At 38.6% G+C, this 21078-nt stretch overlaps 1 protein-coding gene across 2 annotated transcripts in view; it reads left to right on the forward strand.

Moving 5' to 3' along the window:
• LONP2 (lon peptidase 2, peroxisomal) overlaps nt 1-21078 on the forward strand; it is a 111095-nt gene that overhangs the window by 67717 nt on the left and 22300 nt on the right. For both annotated transcript variants that reach the window (XM_047078361.1, XM_047078360.1), the window contains exon 11: nt 97-230. In XM_047078361.1, the coding sequence (XP_046934317.1) occupies nt 97-230 (134 nt within the window). The remainder of the gene's footprint in view (nt 1-96; nt 231-21078) is intronic.

The following is a 21078-nucleotide window of genomic DNA, read 5'->3' on the forward strand; positions in this document are numbered from 1 at the left end:
TTTAAATGTACACTCTTTCATATAAATGTTAATCATATTATTTCTACTTTTACAGGTGGTGCTTAGTGAAAATAAAATATTTTTCTTTGATGACAGGTATACCAGAGAGGCAGGGGTTCGCTCTCTGGATAGGAAGCTTGGAGCCATTTGCCGAGCTGTTGCTGTGAAGGTGGCAGAAGGACAACATAAAGAAGCCAAGTTGGACCATTCTGATGTGGCTGAGGGAGAAGGTCTGTGACTTTGATTTGGTACTCTCAGGCTTGGTGGGAGGAGGCCATGGCAAAAAAGAGTTGGATGTGGAGGGGTGGTGTTGGATAGTCCTTGGAACAGTGGCACATAATACTCCACCGGTAAAGACGTCCAGTGAATAAGTAATAACATTGATGTATTTTATTAAGAGGATTCTCTTTTACAAATAGTACAGAGTTTAGGCTGGAATAATACTCAGTATTAATGCTTTAAGGGTATCATAAATTTCTCCAGATTTATGATGGTAAGCTTTACGTATGGGTTCTGGTGTTCTCTTTTTTCCCTCTGATCCACACTGTTGTTGAGTCTTTCAGTATTTATACCATAGAAAATTATTACAGCAGTTAAAAAAATCCAAGCTGTCCAAATACCTCACGGGTAGATCTTTGTACTCTGGAAGAGCTTTATATATAATAATTTGTTTGTCTTACACATTTTCTTTGATAGGTATACAATTAAAATGTAATTTAAATTATTTTTTTCTTAAATAATTGTGGAGGTGGTGATGGGAAAAAAAAAGAAGCGTTCTATTACTAAATCAAATGTGGACATTTCCATTGGTACCCGGTTTGCAAGTTTTAATTTGTTGCCCCAGACCTGTACAGGGTCTCAGTTCATCATCCCATGCTGCTTGCCAAAACTTGCTTTAACAAAACATGACTTGAGCAGAAGGGAATTGGAATTTTCTTTTATAGTAAAAAGATTTGTTAGATGTCCTACCATTTCCATAGCTCTTCCTAGAAAGGAGTTTGATGAATGTGGTTGGAGAACTGTAATTTGTGAGACACATAGTGGAACAGATGTAAAAATCTTCCCTGTTTTTCCTTGTGTTGCTAAGCACAGTACATTTTACATGTTATCATCAAAAGAGTAGACTTTCATATAATCATCCTGTTTCCAGTATGATGCTTCCACCCCTGCTCCTACTGTGCCAGAACCTTCCTGGTTTGCTTTCTCCAGGGCGTAAACTTCCCATTTCTGTTCAACTAGAGAGGATAGTGCCCTGGTTCTGTGGAGTAGGGGTAGGGATCTTGAGCTCTAATTGTTTCTTACGCAGACTTTAACATTTTTATGTTTAGTACTGTACATTACCCATCAGTATTTTCAGGGGTACTTCGAATTCCCTAGCTTTTGTAGGATTGTATGGACAACTCCCCTTCCCCCACAGACGTTAAGGCTTCTCATTTCTCTAGGTTAAATGTTTGTTACTTCCTGTTCACCTGCTGTTTTCCATAATACTGTCAGCATCTCTTATTAGCTGTTGTCTTCTGTCTTAATTCTTTTTGTCCTTAAGGGTTTATACTTTCTTAATTTCTTAATTGTCATTTTAGTAGGACTTGGAGAGGAAGTTTAAAGATAAACACTTGGTCAGACCATTATTTTCAAAAATCTGAATTTTCTTTTAAAATTTTTTAATGTTTATTTATTTTTGAGAGAGACAGAGTGCAAGCAGGGGAGGGACAGAGAGACAGGGAGACACATAATCTGAAGCAGGCTCCAGGCTCTGAGCTGTCAGCACAGAGCCGGATGCGGGGCTCGAACCTACCAACTGTGAGATCATGACCTGAGCCAAAGTCAGATGCTTAACTGACTGAGCCACCCAGGTGCCCCTCAAAAATCTGAATTTTTAAAAAATGCCCTAAATGAGTGGTAACCTATCAAGAATGGAATGAATCACTGGTGTAGCTGACAGTGATAGTGGAGAACTGAGGTGTTTTTCCCCTTCTTCTCTTTGTAAATGTAAGACCTAGATCCTCCTGAATTTCCTCCTTTTATTCTTGGAACAACACTCCCTTTGTGCTGTGGCCTGCAGGCCAAAGGAAGCTTACCGTAGTCATGCAGTGCTTAACGTTTATATGTATGTCCATTAGCATATTTCTAACAATGTCTGTGATCATATTAGCTATTTAAAGATAACCCTGAAATATTCAAGAACTTGTTCAAACAGCTTGTGAACTGTATGGGAACATGCATTTTTTCATGGCAACATTTATTTGGTTACTTTTTCTTAATCCATGATTCACAGAACAAACTCTAAATGATAACATAACTAAGCAGATTTGAGTAGTTAAGATACTACCTAGGTCATCTAGATAAATAATTAGGATAAATACTTGTCTCTTGATGGTGATTTTGGTTGTGGTTCTCATTAGATGCCTGTGGACTCTACAGTGATTCAAATATTGTAAGATACCCTTGAGTTTACTATAAATGACTGTCCTCCAGATTTTAGTAAGATAATTATAAGGTGTCTTGAAATTAGTGTTTATCAACTCAACCAATCCAAAAGGAACATTTCTACAAAAGAGTTGATACTAGGTTTTTATGCCAGAAAGTTCAAATGGTGCAAGCTTAATAACTGAAAGTTCCTCATTAAGAAATGAATTATTTAACATCAGAGTATAAAATAGAACAGTTGTTTTAGAAACTTCAAGGAATGCAGTGAGGGAGTTATTTTTAATGTTAAAATACTGCTGGACTTGGAGTTACTGCCAGGAAGAAAAGTAATTTCAGGCCACAAGCTTCAAAACAGGCAGAAACCTCCAGTGTATCGAACACACTTTCTGGAGTAGGCCCAGAAACACTGGTCTGTGAACAGTTGTCTTTGTATTTGTGGGGTCTGAACTGGCAGTTAAACGGAACAAATAATAACGGAATTTAAAAGCCTGGTGAGATTTATAGTTGATCCGTGTTTGAGGAGGAATATTTATGGTTTCGGTCACTTACCCATGAAGTATGGGAATTATTTCATAAAAGCAGTACTGCCTGTGTTTTTCGCATGTTACTGTAGTATTCTGAATTGTACTTTTTTCCTTCCGGGATATTGGTTGTGTTGGGAGATTAAAAAAAAAAATAGGTAGCTAAAGTTTTATTCTCCTTTTTGCCTGCCTTTAGCTATGGACACACATGTCTGATTTACTCAATTTTGCATACTTGGATGTTTCTCTGTAAAGAGTTAGGCAAATGTCCATTTGTTCCAGTACTTATGTATCATATGTGTCCATTTAATATCTAGTAAGATTTTCCCTTCAAAAATGATCCTTAGGAAATGATTTGTGTTCTAATCAATCCTTATAGTTTTTCAGAATATGGAACATTCTCAATTATTTTTGAAAAATAATAGTATTTATTGGTGAAGCTACATTGAACTTAACCTCAAGATGCTAGTTTCTTACTTTCATAGAAAGAATTGAAAAATTAGCTAGAAAAAAAAGAAGTAACACAGATTTAATGGTTATTCATGAGGTATATAAGACGCCATTGTAAATAAGCTTTTAAAATATCATTTAAAGGAATACTGTGTTTATGTTATAGAACTCACAGATAAACACTTCTAGGAACGTGTAAGGAGTGAATGGGTACTTTGGGCCTGGGATGAAATTTCCAGTGGTGGCATCATACACAGGTTCAAGAATGACTGTGTCCTAGACAGTCTTGATAGCTAGTTTAGGGTAAGTCCTCCAGCTTTGTTCTTCAGGATTGCCTGGGCTATTGTAGGTCCTTTATTATTTTTTTAATGATTATTTATTTTTGAGAGAGAGAGACAGCAAGCAATAGAAGGGCAGAGAGAGAGGGAGACAAAGAATCCCAAGCTGCCTCTGTGCTGTCAGCAAAGCACGGGAAGGGCAGAGAGAGGCTGACAGAATCCCAAGCTGGCTCCAAGCCATCAGTGCAGAGTCTAGTGCAGGGCTCGAACCCAGACACTACAGGATCATGACCTGAGCCAAAATCAAGATTCAGGTGCTCAACTGACTGAGCCATCCAGGTGTCGCTGTAGGTCCTTTAGCCATATAAATTTTAGAATCAGCTTGTCAATTTCCACAAATAAGTAAATAAAACCTCCTGATACTTTGATTGCATTGAATCTGTAAATCAGTTTGGGGAGAATTGACAATTTGATATTATCATGTCTCCTAATTTATGACTAGCTTGATTTAAGTCAATAAATGTTTTAAGTGTTTTAATAGTTTTCAGTGATGAGGTTTTGCATATTCTTTCTTTAGATATATTCCTAGTTGCTGGATCTTTGTGTATGTATATAATTGTAAATGGTATTTTTAATTTTTTATTTTCTAATTTTTTTCTGCTACTACCATGTGGGCATACTATATTGACCTCTATTCAGCAAACTTGCCAAATTGACTTATTAATTCTAACTATAGATTCTTCTGGATTTTCTGTGTACACCATCAGTTATCAAAATTGGAAATAATGTCAGTTTCTACTTCTTCCTTTGCTGTTATTACACCTTTTATTTCATGTCTTCCCTGATGTACTAGCTGAGACCTTCAGGAGGATGTTGAATAGATATAGTGGTAATACCCAAAGTAGGCAGGAAAAAAAAAATGTGAAGAAATTACCAGCCTATATAACCTTTGTTTTGTGCCCTCAGGCGACCACTCTTCACCTAATTGATGATAAAATCTCATTTGTACAGGATTCTCAGTAGCTGTCTAGTTTGATTCAATTCATATCCCTTCACAACATTCCCCGATAAACACTGTGCCTTGCCTATTTGATTCTGTTAGCTGATGCATCTTTATAAACTTGGCTATTTCCCAGTCCCCAAGAAAATAGAAGCTATAAGTTGGGGGAGAAAAAGCTGAGTGGTTGGGTGGTATGAGTCATAAGCAGTAGGATTTGATGTCCGTGAAAACATGCCTGTCCTCCCATTATAGATTCCCTGAGGATCCTGCTGGACCACAGGTCAGACTCTGACAATTTCTGTAGTTCGGTTTGGATCTCTGTTTGACTGGGTTGTATTTTGACACGTATTGTTTCTCTGGTACCTTTGCCTTGGGTACGATAGTAAAATCGACCTAATATTAAGTGGAAGAAGGTAGACATAATATGCTTAATTTTTTGGTATGTCCCTTCCAGGCAACTTCACAGTTAAAAATGCGTCAAGATAAAATATTTGAATTTTACGGCACCAGTTCTCCTCATCTGTTAACTTTAATTCTCCCAGTGCACCCACGACTGACTGGGGGAGGACAGGTACCCTGCTGCATTAGCACATCTGCTTAGTATTGCCAGGAGCCAGTGGGTCAGAGGCCGTGGGAAGAACCATGTGCTGAGGGAGTTTGGATGCCTGCTCCTTGCTTATTGTGCTTTTGTCACTGTACGTGCCATTCATTCTCGAGGCTAGCTCTTCTCCTAGCCTTTCTCGGGTCCATTTCCGGGAGGAATCCTCTTCTGTTGGGCCACCTTCAGTGTTCTTTGTTGTGGCTTCCTGCCATTGACTTCTCAGGCCCTGAGTATCCTTTATGATAGTTATTTTAAGTGTGGCTCCTTTGTAACCAAAACAGGAAGCCGTTCCTGCAAGAGAATCAAGTGTTTTGATTCTTTCAGCTGTTTTTTTTTTTTTAATCAGTCCTCTGTAAATCTGAATCCTACCAATTCTCTCGTCACTCGTCTGCTGTCATGAATGTCATGAATACATTTCTTGTATCAGTGGAGAATACTGTAATTGAAGTAGTACAATGGAGAAAACATTGTAATGTTTTTAGGAAGTGACCTCTGAGCTTTATGTAACTTTTTGCTAAGTTCTTTTGTCTTTGACTTCTTGGAGCAGTCTTGTACTTGTTGCAAGAACTGTCCCTATCTTTTGGATTTTACATTAGTTATCTAGTGCTGTGTAACAAATTACACCAAAATTTAGTAGATTAAAGCATTTAACAAACATTTATCATCTCACAGTATCTGTGGGTCAGGAATCCAGGAGCAGCTTAAACTTTGCTGGGGGAGTTATGGCTCAAGACCTCCCATGAGGTTAGACTCAAGCTGTCAGCCAACTTGAAGGCTTAACTCAGGGAACATGTGCTTCCAACGTCACCTCCATGGTGGTTAGCAGATTTCAGTTCCTTGCTGACTATTGGCCAGATCTTCAGTCTGTCACCATATAAGTCTCTCCCTACTCTTAACGACATGGCCACTGGCTTTCCCCCATAAGAGTGATATGTGAAAGGGGAAGACAGAGAGAGTCTAGAACAGAAGCTATAATCTGATGTAGTCATCACTACTCCCACATTCTGTTGGTCACACAGACCAACTCTGGTACAATGAGAGATGGCACCATACAGGCATGTGAAACCTAGGAAGTGGGGATTGCTGGGGGTCATCTTGAAGACTAGCTCTCACAGATTCTTTTTTTTCTTTATTTTAAAGAAGGCTTTTATTTATTTTTTTTTTATTTATTTATTTTTTTATTAAAATTTTTTTTTCAATGTTTATTTATTTTTGGGACAGAGAGAGACAGAGCATGAACGGGGGAGGGGCAGAGAAAGAGGGAGACACAGAATCGGAAACAGGCTCCAGGCTCTGAGCCATCAGCCCAGAGCCTGACGCGGGGCTCGAACTCCCGGACCGCGAGATCGTGACCTGGCTGAAGTCGGACGCTTAACCGACTGCGCCACCCAGGCGCCCCTAAAGAAGGCTTTTATACATCTCATGTCTGTTAATACAGCCCCCATTTCTGAGAGTTGAGATAGTTTGTTCAGAGTTCTAAAGAAAACCTGTGGTTTGGTTGTTAATAGAGAGTGGGGATTTCTGTGCTGCAGAAATAGTTAAGAGTAGCTGTGTTACTCTGCTAGGTGGGCCTTTGGGGGAGAAGAGCTTAATAAGGCTCGCAGGCAAATGAGTGGTTCTTTAGCAACAATTGAAACAGCCTGTTTTGTCAGCTTTCAGTGTGGATTTTGTTGATGTTCTTGTTTGTTTTCTTTGGGGACATAAAAACATTGTTAGCTGTTTTTAGTGAAGCAAGGATAATTGAGTAGTTTGCTGTCACTTGGTTCCAGTCACATGTAAACGTCCTCAACTGTCTGAACCAGAATCCCGTATCTTCTTTCTGGCTAGTGTTAGAACAAAAAAGAGAGAATAGTTTGGGTGTGTGCCTCTGAACCTGAAAACTGTACACCAGACACTTTGGCTGTTTATTTTAGATTGTTATAATACTGAGAAGTCAGATTTTTCATTTCTGAGGAGATGCCTGTGTCTGATGGGTAAGAGGTCTTTGAGCACCTTGTAACAAGTCCCAGTTTTAGTATTTATGGACACTGGATTTAAATTGGCCCTACCTTTTCCTAATCCTGAAGTTACACAACTTTGAATATTTCTTCTTATTACAGAATTTACCAATTTAAACAGCTATAGCAATTTAGCAGCCATCACAGTCTAAGAAACTTCTTTGTCAGAAGGATTTTTCCAAGCCAGCACTGAAGTCTGTGCCATTGAATCATGGCACATGCCATGCCATTGATCATGATCCACGCGTCATACTTGAGCTGATTTCTTATCTGAGATCCAGGTCACATAAACAGGGCTTAGAAGTTTTAATTCAGCTTTGCATTTCAGTATGTAAAGCCTTTCTTCACCTGTTCTTGCTTATCTTTCCTTTGATTGTGTTAGGGCTCAGGACAAATAAAATGTTTTAATAGTCAAAGGAACTAAGGTTAACTGTGGAGGAAGATGGACTAAAGAGAGAGTATTAGTCCCAAGGCACCTGGCTTGCTGGTTCTAAAGCTTTGGAGATTTGTAGGGTTCTGTTACAGCTAACTGGGTTTTACAAACCAAGATTACAAAAAAAAAAAAGAAAAAGAAAAAAAGAAAAATGAAATCTAGAGAATAAGAGTTTGTATGCTTAATACTTTGCATTTGTAGGGATATTAGGCAGCACGTTGTGTCCAAACATGTAAAATCAAGTGATGTTTTAATGCTGAAATGAAAATATCATGTTGGCATGTAGTGCCAGTGTCATGAAGATATATTAATATTTTTTTCTGACATTTACGCTAATTTATTCATTGTTCCCTCATCAATATTGGCCTGGTTTAAGAAAGATTTGTTTGCCTATGTAGACTGGAAGGAAGTGGCAATGAAGGAAAAACCCTACTTACGTATGATAGGAGACAAAATATTTGTTATTTAAACTCTATTTTGGGACAGGAAAATCAAATATTGTCAACAAATTAAAAAGCCATTGTTTCATTTAATGAATCATATAGGAAGATGTCATGGCCTTTAAGTGTCATTGTCTCATGTGATCAAAACCACCCTTTTAAGTTGCAAGATATTAATAACAATAGCATTTTTTTTTAATATTACACATGGCCTCTGCATTTTAACTGATAATCTAAAGTTTCCCAAGACTATTTTTTGAATCTCTAATACAGGAAATGAGATTTATTCATGCACAAAACCTTCTTGGAGACAGTGGTCCGTGCTCCTTTGTCTGGTACAAAGTTAAGACCCTGTGTCTTGGACCCTTGTATAGTATCTCATTCAGTCAGTGATTCAGCTAGCATTTACTGTATGCCAGGTTCTAGATTGGTTCCTGGGAAGCAGATGAAGGAAAACTCCTCTAATGAATATATTTAGTCCATTGGAGGAAGTAGATATATAAAAAATAATTTTTAGATGTGAGATGTTTCAAGCATTATGCCAGTGTTTAAAGTGCTAATAGGGGCGGTGCCTGGGTGACTCAGTCGATTAAGCATCTGACACTGGCTCAGGTCATGATATCGCAGTTCATGAGTTTGATATCCACGTTGGGCTCTGTGCTGATAGCTCAGAGCCTAGAGTCTGCTTCAGAATCTATGACTCCCTCTCTCTCTGCCCCTCACCCACTCATGCTCTGTCTCTCAAAAATAAATAAGTGTTAAAAAAAAGTTTTTAAAAAAGTGCTGTGAGGCACTGAATTGATCATTGAAAGCTTTGTTATAGATATTGTAGCTTTTTGAAATTGCTTTTAGTAAGTTGAGACAAAATGGTCGTTTGCTTACATCTCAGAATTAATTGGAATGGATAAATAGATGGGAAAATATGTTTTCCAGATATTCTATTTTAATATTCTTTGTTTTCATGAACAGATAACTACTTCTAAAATTGAGAAATGGTTCACAATCATAATTTCCATCAATATCTCAGTATTTACTATGTAGAAATGTTTAGTAGGTGAATTTGAAAGAAAATGTATTTGGTCATGTTAAGGTTGTGATCATCATCCCCAAAGTAATGAATTAAATACTGGCAGAAAGGATGTTAAAGATTTTGTTGCTAGCATAAGGGTTTTTCTGGGCATTTGAACCACGGATTTCTCCATTAGAACTAATTCCTTTAAAAAAAAAAAAAAAAAAGATTGAAAATATGCAGGCACAAATGCCTTGGCAGCCCCAGTCAGTAACTTGAATCTCAGTTGCATTTAGCACACTTCCTCTGGCTGGGAGCATGGTTTTCTGGAAAAGATTAACCTGAAACTGACAGCACAAATTATACAGTTGGAAATATTCAGGTTTTTCTGATTTGTTTTTAAGATACTTTGTTTTCCCCTTTCTGCCTTCCCAAGAGAAAGCTCTCAGAAGCATTGTGTCCATGGTCAGTTTAGCTATGAGGCACATACTTGTACTATCTTGTAAGAAATGACAAAGCCGGTTATAATCTCAGCATCTCATCTCACTTTTTAAAGCAGACTCAGTTAAAAAAACAAAACAAAACAAAACTTAGTTGTTTTTATAACTGCAACCATACAAATCTTTCTCTTTAGGCCTAAATGCAGTCTGGATCCATATATACATACCCACACTAAAGAGTTGAGATATAAACAGTATTCCCCTTCATTGGTCTGTGGGCAACCTGTCTGCCAACTAGCTGTTGACACACCTAGTAACACACCTCCTGTACCCATGCACACAAATAACAGTTCAAATGAATTTCATTTTGCTCCTGCTTCAGAATTCAGGAGCCCAGCATGATTGTAATAATATTATTACATAATTAATCTTCACTAATTAAAAATGTTTATGTTTACCCCAGAAAGTCAGCATTAAGAACAGTAATCTTTTGGCAGATCAAAGTAATCATTGTTTTGGTGATTTGTCATTCGTCCAGAGATTTTACAAAGATTTATTTCAACAGGCATAACTAAAGAGCTGTATTGTGTAAGGCACTGTGATGAGTTGGTGTGGCAAGATTAGAGCTCATCTAGGCTGACTCTCCTTCTGCAGATAAGGAACATAGGGCCCAGTTTCTTAGACAAGGTTTTGCTCCACGACTGTCAAATTATGGTCTGGGTGCTGTTCACTCCCTTCAGCCTAAAAGGTGTTCCAGAATAGTGGGAACTACAATGAGAAAGGTGTTTTGGGGGTGCCTGGGTGGCTTAGTCGGTTAAGCATCCAACTTCAGCTCAGGTCATGATCTCACAGTTTGTGAGTTTGAGCCCTACGTCAGGCTCTGTGCTGACAGCTCAGAGCCTGGAGTCGGCTTCGAATTCTGTGTCTCATTCTCTCTCTGCCGCTCCCCCACTTGTGCTCTGCCTCTCTCTCTCAAAAAATAAATACATGTAAAAAAAATTTTTTTTTAAGTGGTTTGGCATCTACTGTGGTTGATCTTGAACACAACTTCTAGAAGTTAGGAATTTGCTTAATTTGTGATGTAGGCCAGTAAAGATGAGGAAACGTGGAAGTGATGTAATCAGAGCAATGATTTAGAAAGATTCATTTGCAAGTAGTGAAGAACATGAATACAGGCATACGTTGGAGATATTGAGGGCTTGGGTCCAGAACACCACATAAAGTGAATCAAGTGAATTTTTTTGGTTTCCCAGTACTTATAAAAGTTATATTTACACTATCCTGTAGTCTGTTAAGTATGCATTATGTCAAAAAAAATAATATACATACCTTAATTTAAAAATATTTTATTACTAAAAATGTTAATCATCATCTGAGCTTTCAGTGAATCTTAATCATAATTTTTGCTGGTGAAAGATCTTACCTCGATGATGATGGCTGCTGACTGTTCAGGGTGGTGGCTGCTGAAGGTTTGGGGTAGCTGTGGCAATTTCTTAAGACAGCAATGAAATTTGCCACATCGACTGTTCCTTTCACTAATGATTTCTCTGCAGCATGTGGTGCTGTTTGGTAGCATTTACCCACAGTAGAACTTCTTTCAAAATTGGGAGCCTGTCCTCTCAAACCCTGCTGCTGCTTTATCAACTAAATTCATGTAATATTCTGAATCCTCTGTTGTCATTCAAGAATCTTCACCACATCTTCATCAGGAGTAGATTCCATTTGAAGAAACTCCTTTCTTTGCTCATCCTTAAGAAGCAACTTCTCATCCCTTAAAGTTTTGTCATGAGATTGCACCAGTTCAGTCCCATTTCTAGGCTCCACTTCTAATTCTAGTTCTCTTACCCTTTACACATCTGCAGATACTTCCTCTAATGAAATCTTGAACCCCTCAAAGTCACTTGTGAGGATTGGAATCAACTTCTTCCAAACTCCTGTACATGTTGATATTTTGACCTCTTCCCATGAATCACAAATGTTCTTAATACCATCCATAATGGATTTTCAGTTTTTCCAGATTTTCAGTTTACTTTTCTCAGATCCATCAAAGGAATCACTATCTATGGCAGCTATAATCTCACAAAAATGTATTTCTTAAATAAGACTCAGAAATCAAAATTATTCCTTGATCCATGAGCTGCAGAATGAATATTGTTTTAGCATACATGAGAACAACATTAATCTCCTACATCTTCATCAGAGGTCTTGTGTGACCAGGTGCATTGTCAATGAGCAGCAGTATTTGGAGAGGAATCTTTTTTTTTCTGAGTAGTGGATCTTAACAGGGGCCTTAAAATGTTCAGTAAGCCATGTTGTAAATAGATGTGCTGTCATCCAGGCTTTGTGGTTCTATTTGTAGAACACAGTCAAAGTAGATTTAGCATAATTCTTAAGGGCCCTAGGATTTTTGGAGTGGTAACTGAGCATTGACTTCAACTTAAAGTTACCAGCTGCAGAGAGTCATCTGTCCTTTGAAGCTCTGAAGGCATGGACTTTTCCTCTCTAGCAGTAAAAGTCCTAGATGGCATCTTCTTCCAATAGAAAGCTGTTTCATCTGCATTGAAAATCTGTTTTTACTGTAGCCATCTTCATTAATTACCTTAGCTAGATCTTCTGGATAACCTGTTATAGCTTCTCCATCAGCACTGCTGCTTCTCCTTTTACTGTTATGTTATAAAGATGGCTTTGTTCCTTAAACCTCATGAACCAACTTCTCCCTGCTTCAGACTTTTCTTCTGAAGCTTCCTCCCCTCTCTCAGCCTGCACAGAATTAAAGAGACTTAGAGCCTTGGCTCTGGGGGAATGTGCGCTTAAGGGAATTGTGTGCCTGGTTTGATCTTCTCTCCAGACCACTCAAACGTTCTCCATATCAGCAGTAAGGCTGTTTAACTTTCTTATCATTCATGTGTTCCCTGGAGTATCACTTTAAATTTCCTTCAGGAACTGTTCCTTGGCATTTACAACTTGGCTGTTTGGCCAAGAGGGCCGGCTTTCAGCCTTTCTTGGCTTTAGACATGCCTCCCTCACTAAGCCTAATCATTGTTACCTTTTGACTTAAAGTGTATGTGTGTCTCTTCCTTTCACTTGAACACTTAGAGGCCATTGTAAGGTTATTGATTAGCTTAATTTCAGTATTGCTGTGTCTCAGGGAACAGGAAGGTCCAAGGAGAGGGAGAAAGATGGGAATGGCTGTCAGTAGAGCAGTCAGAACACACATAACATTTACCGATTAAATTTGCCCTCTTATACGGATGTGATTTGTGGTGCCTCAAAACAATTACAATAGTAACAGCAAAGATCACTGATCACAGACCACCATATAATAATGATGAAAAAGTTTAAAATGCTGTGAGAATTGCTGAAATGTGGCACAGAGACAAAGTGCTCAAATGGCTTTAGGGAAAATGGTGCTAACAGACTTGCTCTAGGCAGGGTTTACAGGCCAGTAAGTGTCAGAGTCAAGATTCTAACCTAGGCTAAACTTAGTGGCTACACTGTGCTTTCATTATTCCTATATATCCTATGTCCATTGTCCCTATAACAACTATTTGAAGTGTAGATACGATTTCTCTCATTTCAGATGGGGAAGTGGAAGCTTAAGATGATAAGGGAAATGAACAATCTGAACAGGAAATTAAGAAAGTTCTGTTTACGGTAGCAAATGGAAATGAAAACTACGATGAAATATCACTTCACACCTGTCAGAATGACTAAAATCAAAAACACAGAAGCAACAGGTGTTGGCAAGGATGTGGATGGAGAAAAAGGAACCCTCTTGCACTGTTGGTGGGAATGCAAGCTGCTACAGAGGAAAATAGTATGAAGGTTCCTCAAAAAGTTAAAAATAGAACTACCCTACAATCCAGTAATTGCACTATTGGATATTTACCCAGAAAATACAAAAACAGTAATTCAAAGGGGTACATGCACCCCTTTGTTTATTGCAGCATTATTTACAATAGCCAAACTATGAAAGCAGCCCAAATGTCCATTGATTCATGATTGGATACAGATGTTGCGGTGTATGCGCGCGCGCGCACACACACACACACACACACACACACACACACACACAATGGAGTATTATTCAGCCATAAAAAGAATGAGATTTTGTGATTTACAACAACATGTTTGCTAGGTGAAATAAGAGAAAGATAAATACCATATGATTTCACTCATAGATAGGCAGAATTTAAGAAATAAAACAAGCAAAGGAAGAAAACAAAAGACAAACCAAGAAACAGACTTTTAACTATAGAGAACAAACTGTTGGTTGTACAAGAGGGGAGGTAGGGGCAGAGATGGGAGAAATAGGGGATGGGTATTAAAGATTATACTTACCTGATGAGAAAAAACAAAATGAAAAAGCAAATTCCATTTGCAATGGCATCTAATAGAATTAAATGCTTAAGAATAAATCTCATCAAGGAGGTAAAAGATACCAAACATTGCTGGAAAGAAATTTTAAAAGGCCTAAGTAAATGGAAGTATGGATAGAAAGACTTAACATTGTTAAGATCTACCGTTTCAATGCCATCTACAGATTCAGTACAGTCTCTTCTGGAACTTCAAGTCTTTTTCAGAGAAATGGGAAAATCGATCTTCAGTTCATTAGGAATTGCCGTGGGCCCCAGCTACCCAAAGCAATCTTGAAAAAGATCAAAATGGAGGACTCACACCTCCTGACTTTGAATCTTCTATTAAGCTACATTAATCAAGACAGTATGGTACTGGCATAAGGACAGACATATAGACCAGTAGAATAGAATAGAGAGCACAGAAATAAAGGCTCACATATATGGTCAATTGATTTTTATCAGGGATACCGAGACCATTCAATAAGGAAAGGAAAGTCTTTTTAACAAATAGTGCTGGGAAAATGATATCCACAAGCAAAAGAATGAAGTTGGGCCCTTACAAAACAAATACATAAATACAAAATTAATACAAAATTAAAATAAATGTGGAAATTAACTAAAATTTGATCGATGACCTAAATTTAAGAGCTTAAGTTATAAAACTCTTAAATGAAACATTGGGGAAAATCTTCATGACATTAGATTTTGCAGTGATATGGATAGGACACTAAAAGACACAATAAAATAAAAAAAGAAAACGGAAGAAAATATTTGCAAATCATATATCTGATTAGGGATTGATATCCAGAAATGTATAAAGAACTCCTACAACTTTAACCAACAAAAGCAACCCGATTCAAAAATGACCAAAGGACTTGAATAGACATTTCAAAGAAGATAGGCAGATGGCCAATAAGCACATGGAAAGATGTTCAACATCACTAGTCAGTAGATCAGTGCAGATGAAAACCATAATGAAATACTACTTCATGCCTATAAGAAAAAAAAGGAAAATAAAAAGCATGGGTAAAGATGTGGAGAAATTAGAACCTTCATGCATTGTTGGAAGGAGCATAAAATGGTGTAGTTGCTGTGGAAAACGGTTCATCAGTCCCTCAAAAAGTTAAACATGGAACCACCATATATCCCAGAAATTCCACTTCTAGGTATATATCCAAAAGGGTGTGGTACACAGGGACTCAGACAGATACCAGTGTTCTTGGCAGCATTATTCACAATAGCCAAAAGACGCAAACAACTCAGTTGTCCATCAGCAGATGACTGGATAAGCAAAATGTGGTGGATACATACAGTGGGGAAAAAAGGATGAAAATTTGATGCTACAACATAACTAGGCCTGGAAAACCTTGTGCTAAATGAAATAAGCCAGACACAGAATGGCAGATATTCTATGATTCCATGTAATGAGCTACCTAGGATAGGCACATTCATAGAGACAGAAAAGTAGAATAGAAGGGAGGGAGAATGGGGAGATATTATTTAATGGCCACAGAGTTTATACAGAGATGATGAAGTAGTTTTGGGTATACATGGTGGTGATGGTTATATCAGCGTTGCAAATGTATTTAGTTCCACTGAATTGTATACTTGTGGATGGTTAAAATCCATATTATGTGATACACATTTTAGCATAATAAAAAGTTTTGAAAAGGTTAAGGGAATTTCCCAAAGTCCTAGAGCTTACCAGGTGGAAAGACCTGGACCACAAACCCAGGCTTTCTTGACTCCAAGGCGTCTTGGAGGTAAGGAAGGAGGGTTGTACCTCTACTGTATATTTCCAAGGATCTACCCAAAGGGAAGAATACTGAAAATGGGATGTTTCATGTTTTTGTACCTAAAGCGATTTGGTGTATCTGTATATCTGTCTGAGGCCCTAAGATCTTTTTGATCGAAAAATATTAGCTACTCAAAATGGTTAAGAGTTGTCTGCTGGGAAGATCTGTTACTCTTTTCTTAATAACAAAATCATCACTATCATATAAATATAAAATGATGCATCAAAAGATTTTCATTAACTTATTAATTAGACATGTTACAGTTGGTTCAGTGGAGATCCAGAAAGTACACACGTATGTACATAGGCAGTCAGGAATGCTGAAATGTGCAAAACTAGCGCCTTGGGAAAGGGAGAGGATCCACTGTACCTGTACATGACAAAGTTCACTTTCGTTTCTATGGACGAGCATCATTTGCATTACTTTCTGGTTACTATAGCATACAGAATTGAAAAATAGCTTAAAAGCAGTAAAACACAGACCAGCTGGAAGGATACACTGGACAGGATACACAGCCATCTCTTTCCACTCATTTCCAAGTCTTTCATAGGTTGTTTTTTTTTTTTCTTTTATGAAACTCATAAAAAAGAATCCTTGTCTGTAATACCACTTAGGTTGATTATTTCCAGTTAGGAAAAAAATAATCTAATCTCTAAATTTACCACCAGGTTGCCTTGTTTTGTCAAGGAGCTCTTGAACTTTAGGTGGTTTTTCTAGACTGGACCAAAAAAGTGACCTTGGCCAGGAGCCAGGAATCCTGGTACTGTCTGTGATTTGCTATGCACTTAAGGTCTCAGTTTCCTTGAGTATAAAATGGAGAGCTGAGGCAGATCTTTGACTTTCTGCCTGGCCTTTGAAATTTTATATATCATGGTTTTATCCTATGCTTCTTGAATTCCTGATTCTTCCTGAATTCTGCTAATCTTCAGAGTGAGACCCACACATTTTCAAGAAACTATTTCCCATGGACATTGTATTAATATGACAGAAACAGGTAATATTCATTTCTTTAAAGAATTAACCCTGTGTTTTGGGTCCTGGGGATTCTGCTACATGCCATTCTTCCCTCCTCCAACCCTACCCCACCAGCATTAAAAACCCACTCTTTGTGAAAATGAACACTTCTTCCATAATCGAGATGAAAGGGTTCCTACTATCACTATGCCAGAAAATGTAGCTTTTGAACTCATGAGCTGGCACTTGAGATTGTAGTACATACTTGAAGTTAAGCAGGATATAGAGAATAAGTGATAACTAAAATGTTCTGTCTGCAGTAGAGATGATTGTAGAAAACCTACGGCTCTCTGTGGTTTGTTCGATTTTCATTTCCCCCACATTCTGGGGAACTGTTGATGTTAGTAGCCTGTTTTGTGTTCCTGGCCTCTGCTACTTTCCATTGGTTGGATCACCTTTCAAGAGACACTATTTGCCACAAGATTTATTCAGAAAATAAGAAACTTTTTTTTTTTTTTTAACACAAAGCTACTGGTGTTTCCAGAGGTATGATAGCCCTCTACTCTTCCTCTTTACCTCCTCTCTTACTGTCTTCCTCTCTCCTTCCTTCCCACAGTGATTCTTGGGCTCTTGGGCCTGCTTTCATTGAAGTCATGCTCCTCTGAGAGAGGAAAAGTGGGTGGAAAGAAACACTCAATCGTGTCCCAGGGACAGCTGCTCAGGAAAGCCTAATCCTTTCTCATGAGACATTTGTAGCTATAGAATATCCTTTCCTAATAACCGTGTGACATCAACTCCAGAGCCCGGCTTAGCCCCCACTGCACTCTTGCTTTGCCAGCAGCCATCACCACAGCACATGTCTGTTTGTTGTACTGCAGGGGGGCCGCTGTTGAGCAGAGCAAGTGCATTTCCCGCCGTGCCCCAGGGTGCTCCTCCCTTATCTCTTGCCTTCATGCTGTGAAACTCTTGGTTATTCCCTGACCATCCTGGCTGTGTCCTGAATTAGACTTGTTAAAACAGGCTGATAACATGGATGAAAGAAGAGCTTGGAGACATCTCTGAGCAGAGTAGATCAACAAGAAGAACTTCAGGTCCCTCCCACTTTTAGAACAATTTTATTTAGTAATAGTCATATATGTTATAGCACAGAGAAGAATCTTGAGTTTTGATATCTTTTTCTTTTTCTTACATATGTTAAATTTATGTGATTCCCAGCTGTCCTGTGACTGTGGTCAAAGCCCTATCTCTGGGGCCCTGGGTGGAATTAGGTTGCATTTTGTCTTCTGCTAACAAAAGTGGCTGGAGTAAGACCTGCGAGTCTTAGCAGAGTCTGTGTAAAATATTTCTCCCAACTATATAATTCACTTCCTCCCATTTATACATATTTGGCTTTAAACATTGCTATATTCTCCCAGCGACTCTGTGAGGGTTACTATAATTATTAGGGTTTTACAGATTAGAGAAACCAGATACAAAGAGGTAAAGTAACGTTTTTCAAGGCCAACTAGGAAGTCAGAGCCAGGATTGGAGATTTTTATTGACCATTTCATCATGTAATCTTAATCTCATAACTCAGGGAATAAGTTTAACATTTTGGACTGTATCATGTCATTTGTTCTCATGTATATTATTTTATTTTATTTTTTAGTGTTTATTTTTGAGAGAGAGAGACAGAGCGTGAGCAGGGGGAAGGCAGAGAGAGAGGTAGACACAGAATCCAAAGCAGGCTTCAGGCTCTGAGCTGTCAGGACATAGCCTGACATGGGGCTCAAACCCACGAACCATGAGATCATGACCTGAGCTGAAGTCAGATGCTTAACTTACTGAGCCACCCTGGTGCCCCAATTTTTTTTATTTTAATGTTTGTTTATTTTTGAGAGAGTGAGTGAGTGAGCAGGGGAGGGCAGAGAGAGAGATACAGAATCTGAAGTAGGCTCCAGGCTCTGAACTGTCAGCACAGAGCCTGACACTCAGGTATATTTATATTATGTTACATTGGTAAAAAATTGTGCCTTGTGAAAGTGGATACCCTCCTCTTTCCTCAAATTGACATTGTTTCAAAACAATTTTCTCATGTTACTTAAAAACACTTGGGATACAATTTTAATGACTGTGTAGTATTTTATTGGATAGATGTTCCACAGTTTACTTAACCATGTTCCCAATTTGAGTATTTATATTGGATCTAATTATAGCCAGTGCTGCAACAGGTAGGTTTGTTGTCTAAACTGTTGCCTACACAACACTTGTCTGCACCTCTGATTGTGACCTTAAGGATAGGTTTCTGCAAAATTGGACCACTAGGTCTGAGAGTAGGGATGTCTGGGAGGCTTTCAGTGTATTGATAAATGGCTTTTCTGAAAGATTGAATCACTTTTTCTATTTCCATAAGCTCCGTGTTTGGGAAGACCTCTTCACTTTCTTTAACATCGATCTTTGTCATTTTTTAAACTTTTGTGCTCATTAGTTTAATTTGGTAGCCAGCAAATGGTATCTTGCTTTTATAATTTACATTTCTTTGCTGCTTGGTGAAACCGTCCTCTTTCATGTGACTGTTGGCCATTTGTTAGGAAGCACTCATGGGACAGGGCACACAACAGAGGTTAAACTTTTTTTTATTGTTGCTGTTTGCCTTGCCTTAAAAAGCCCACCTTGCTTGGGGCAAGGCTGGTAGTGAACTGTTGGGACCCTGCCACAGTCTTCTCTTAGTACTAATCCCCCTGGCGGGAGCAGGGAAGGGGACATGACACTAGAGCTGAGTGCTTGAAAGCTCATGCATAGGACACAGGGCTTTCACCTATAACCCAGGCTTCATGCCTTCAATGGCGTCTTTGTTGAGATGATGTTTTGCTTGTTTGTTTTAATGAGGAATAGAAGTGTGAGTTCTCTGAATTTTCAGTAGTTCCTTACTCTCACTTTGCAGTACATGTAGATCCTAGTGGATGACTCTTAAAATCCAGTGCTGGCCTATCATTCCTGATTAGCCAGTACCATCTTTTTGGTTTGAGTTTTAGTTCTCTAGGCTTGCGTTCTAATGGTGGAACATTTTCAAGCACAGATTAGTTCTAAGTGTATTGAATGCTTCATAACACAGTTGCTGTTCCTAAAGCCTGAAATAAATTGTCATCTTTTATCTTACAAGGCCTAGTTGTGTTAGAAATATCTCTCCCCATCGCCACTCCCTCCGTGCTCCAAGCCCTGAGTTCACTACCCCACTTGGAAAGGGATTGGATGTCCTGAAGCATTGGTTACGTAATTGTGGATTGGCTTTCACCCATCCAGTATGACTTCCTCTTGTGATCGTGAATTCCAGGCTGGCAGCAGTAATTAGATCTCAGGAAAGCCCATCCAGCGGCACACCAGGCAAAAGGGCCTCACAGCCTCTTTCTGTGTGTCGGCTGAAGTTTCAGAACCCTTCATTTTTAGGGTACAGCAGTAACCTTACACAGGTGATGCTTTTCTTTCTGTGCATTAATTTTAAGCAGCAACACCTGCTTTCTGTGCTGCTTTGAGATCTAACGGAGCTCATCTGGCCATTGGAGTACCTTCCCGCCCTCGTCACTGATACTGCTCAGACAGGCTGCACACGGAGCAGCAGGCAGAAAACCTCCCATTTCCACAAGCTGCTGAGTAACCCAGTGATCACTGCAGTTAGTGAGACAGAAAAGTGCTGTGAGAAGTTGTAAAGATCAGGGAAAACTTCCTAGAATCCAAACTTTGAAAGATGAAATGACATTATGAAGAAATGACTATAAGAATAGATGTAACTCCAGACTTGGTTTAAGGTACAACACGTGCATTTCACTTTGTAATCTACAGAGGATTTTCTCCTAAATTCTGTAGAGATAGGTAGCTCAAGGTTTAATGCTGGGCCTACGGTCTGACAGCCAGCAAGTGGCAGAAAAGCTGAGCTCTTGTCTGCTTTCTGTCCTGTATCTCTCGTGATTCAGTCTTGAAGAGGAGCCCTCGTAGGGCCCTGCAGAAGAGCAGACCAAGAGAGCCATTCACCGTGAAGGTCATAGCAAGGTTGTTCTGCACGGGACTCATTTAGGAACATCCTAGGATGTCTCCAGTTATCATTAGAGTCTAAAATTAGGGTCTAATATTGTTAAACATACTCAGGAATCACTTTTGGAAGGAAAGGAGACAGTTCTTTTAACTTCATGAGATATGAGAGTGGAAGAATCATAACAAAAATAAAATAGACAGTGGTGACTTTATAATGACTGTATGTTGTGTGTTACTACATACAGTAATCATTTCCGGAAAGATGCCTTAAAACATTTCATGAGATAGTACAAGAACTGGAAGAATTATGTATGGCAAAGCTAAAAGAAAAGCAAAACTAGAAATGAGGATGAATACAGTCAAATA

Source organism: Lynx rufus, unplaced genomic scaffold (assembly GCF_022079265.1).
Source record: "Lynx rufus isolate CCGP_SWC_20201006 ecotype Redwood Valley unplaced genomic scaffold, mLynRuf1.p SCAF_16, whole genome shotgun sequence".
NCBI classification, from domain to species: Eukaryota; Metazoa; Chordata; class Mammalia; order Carnivora; family Felidae; genus Lynx; species Lynx rufus.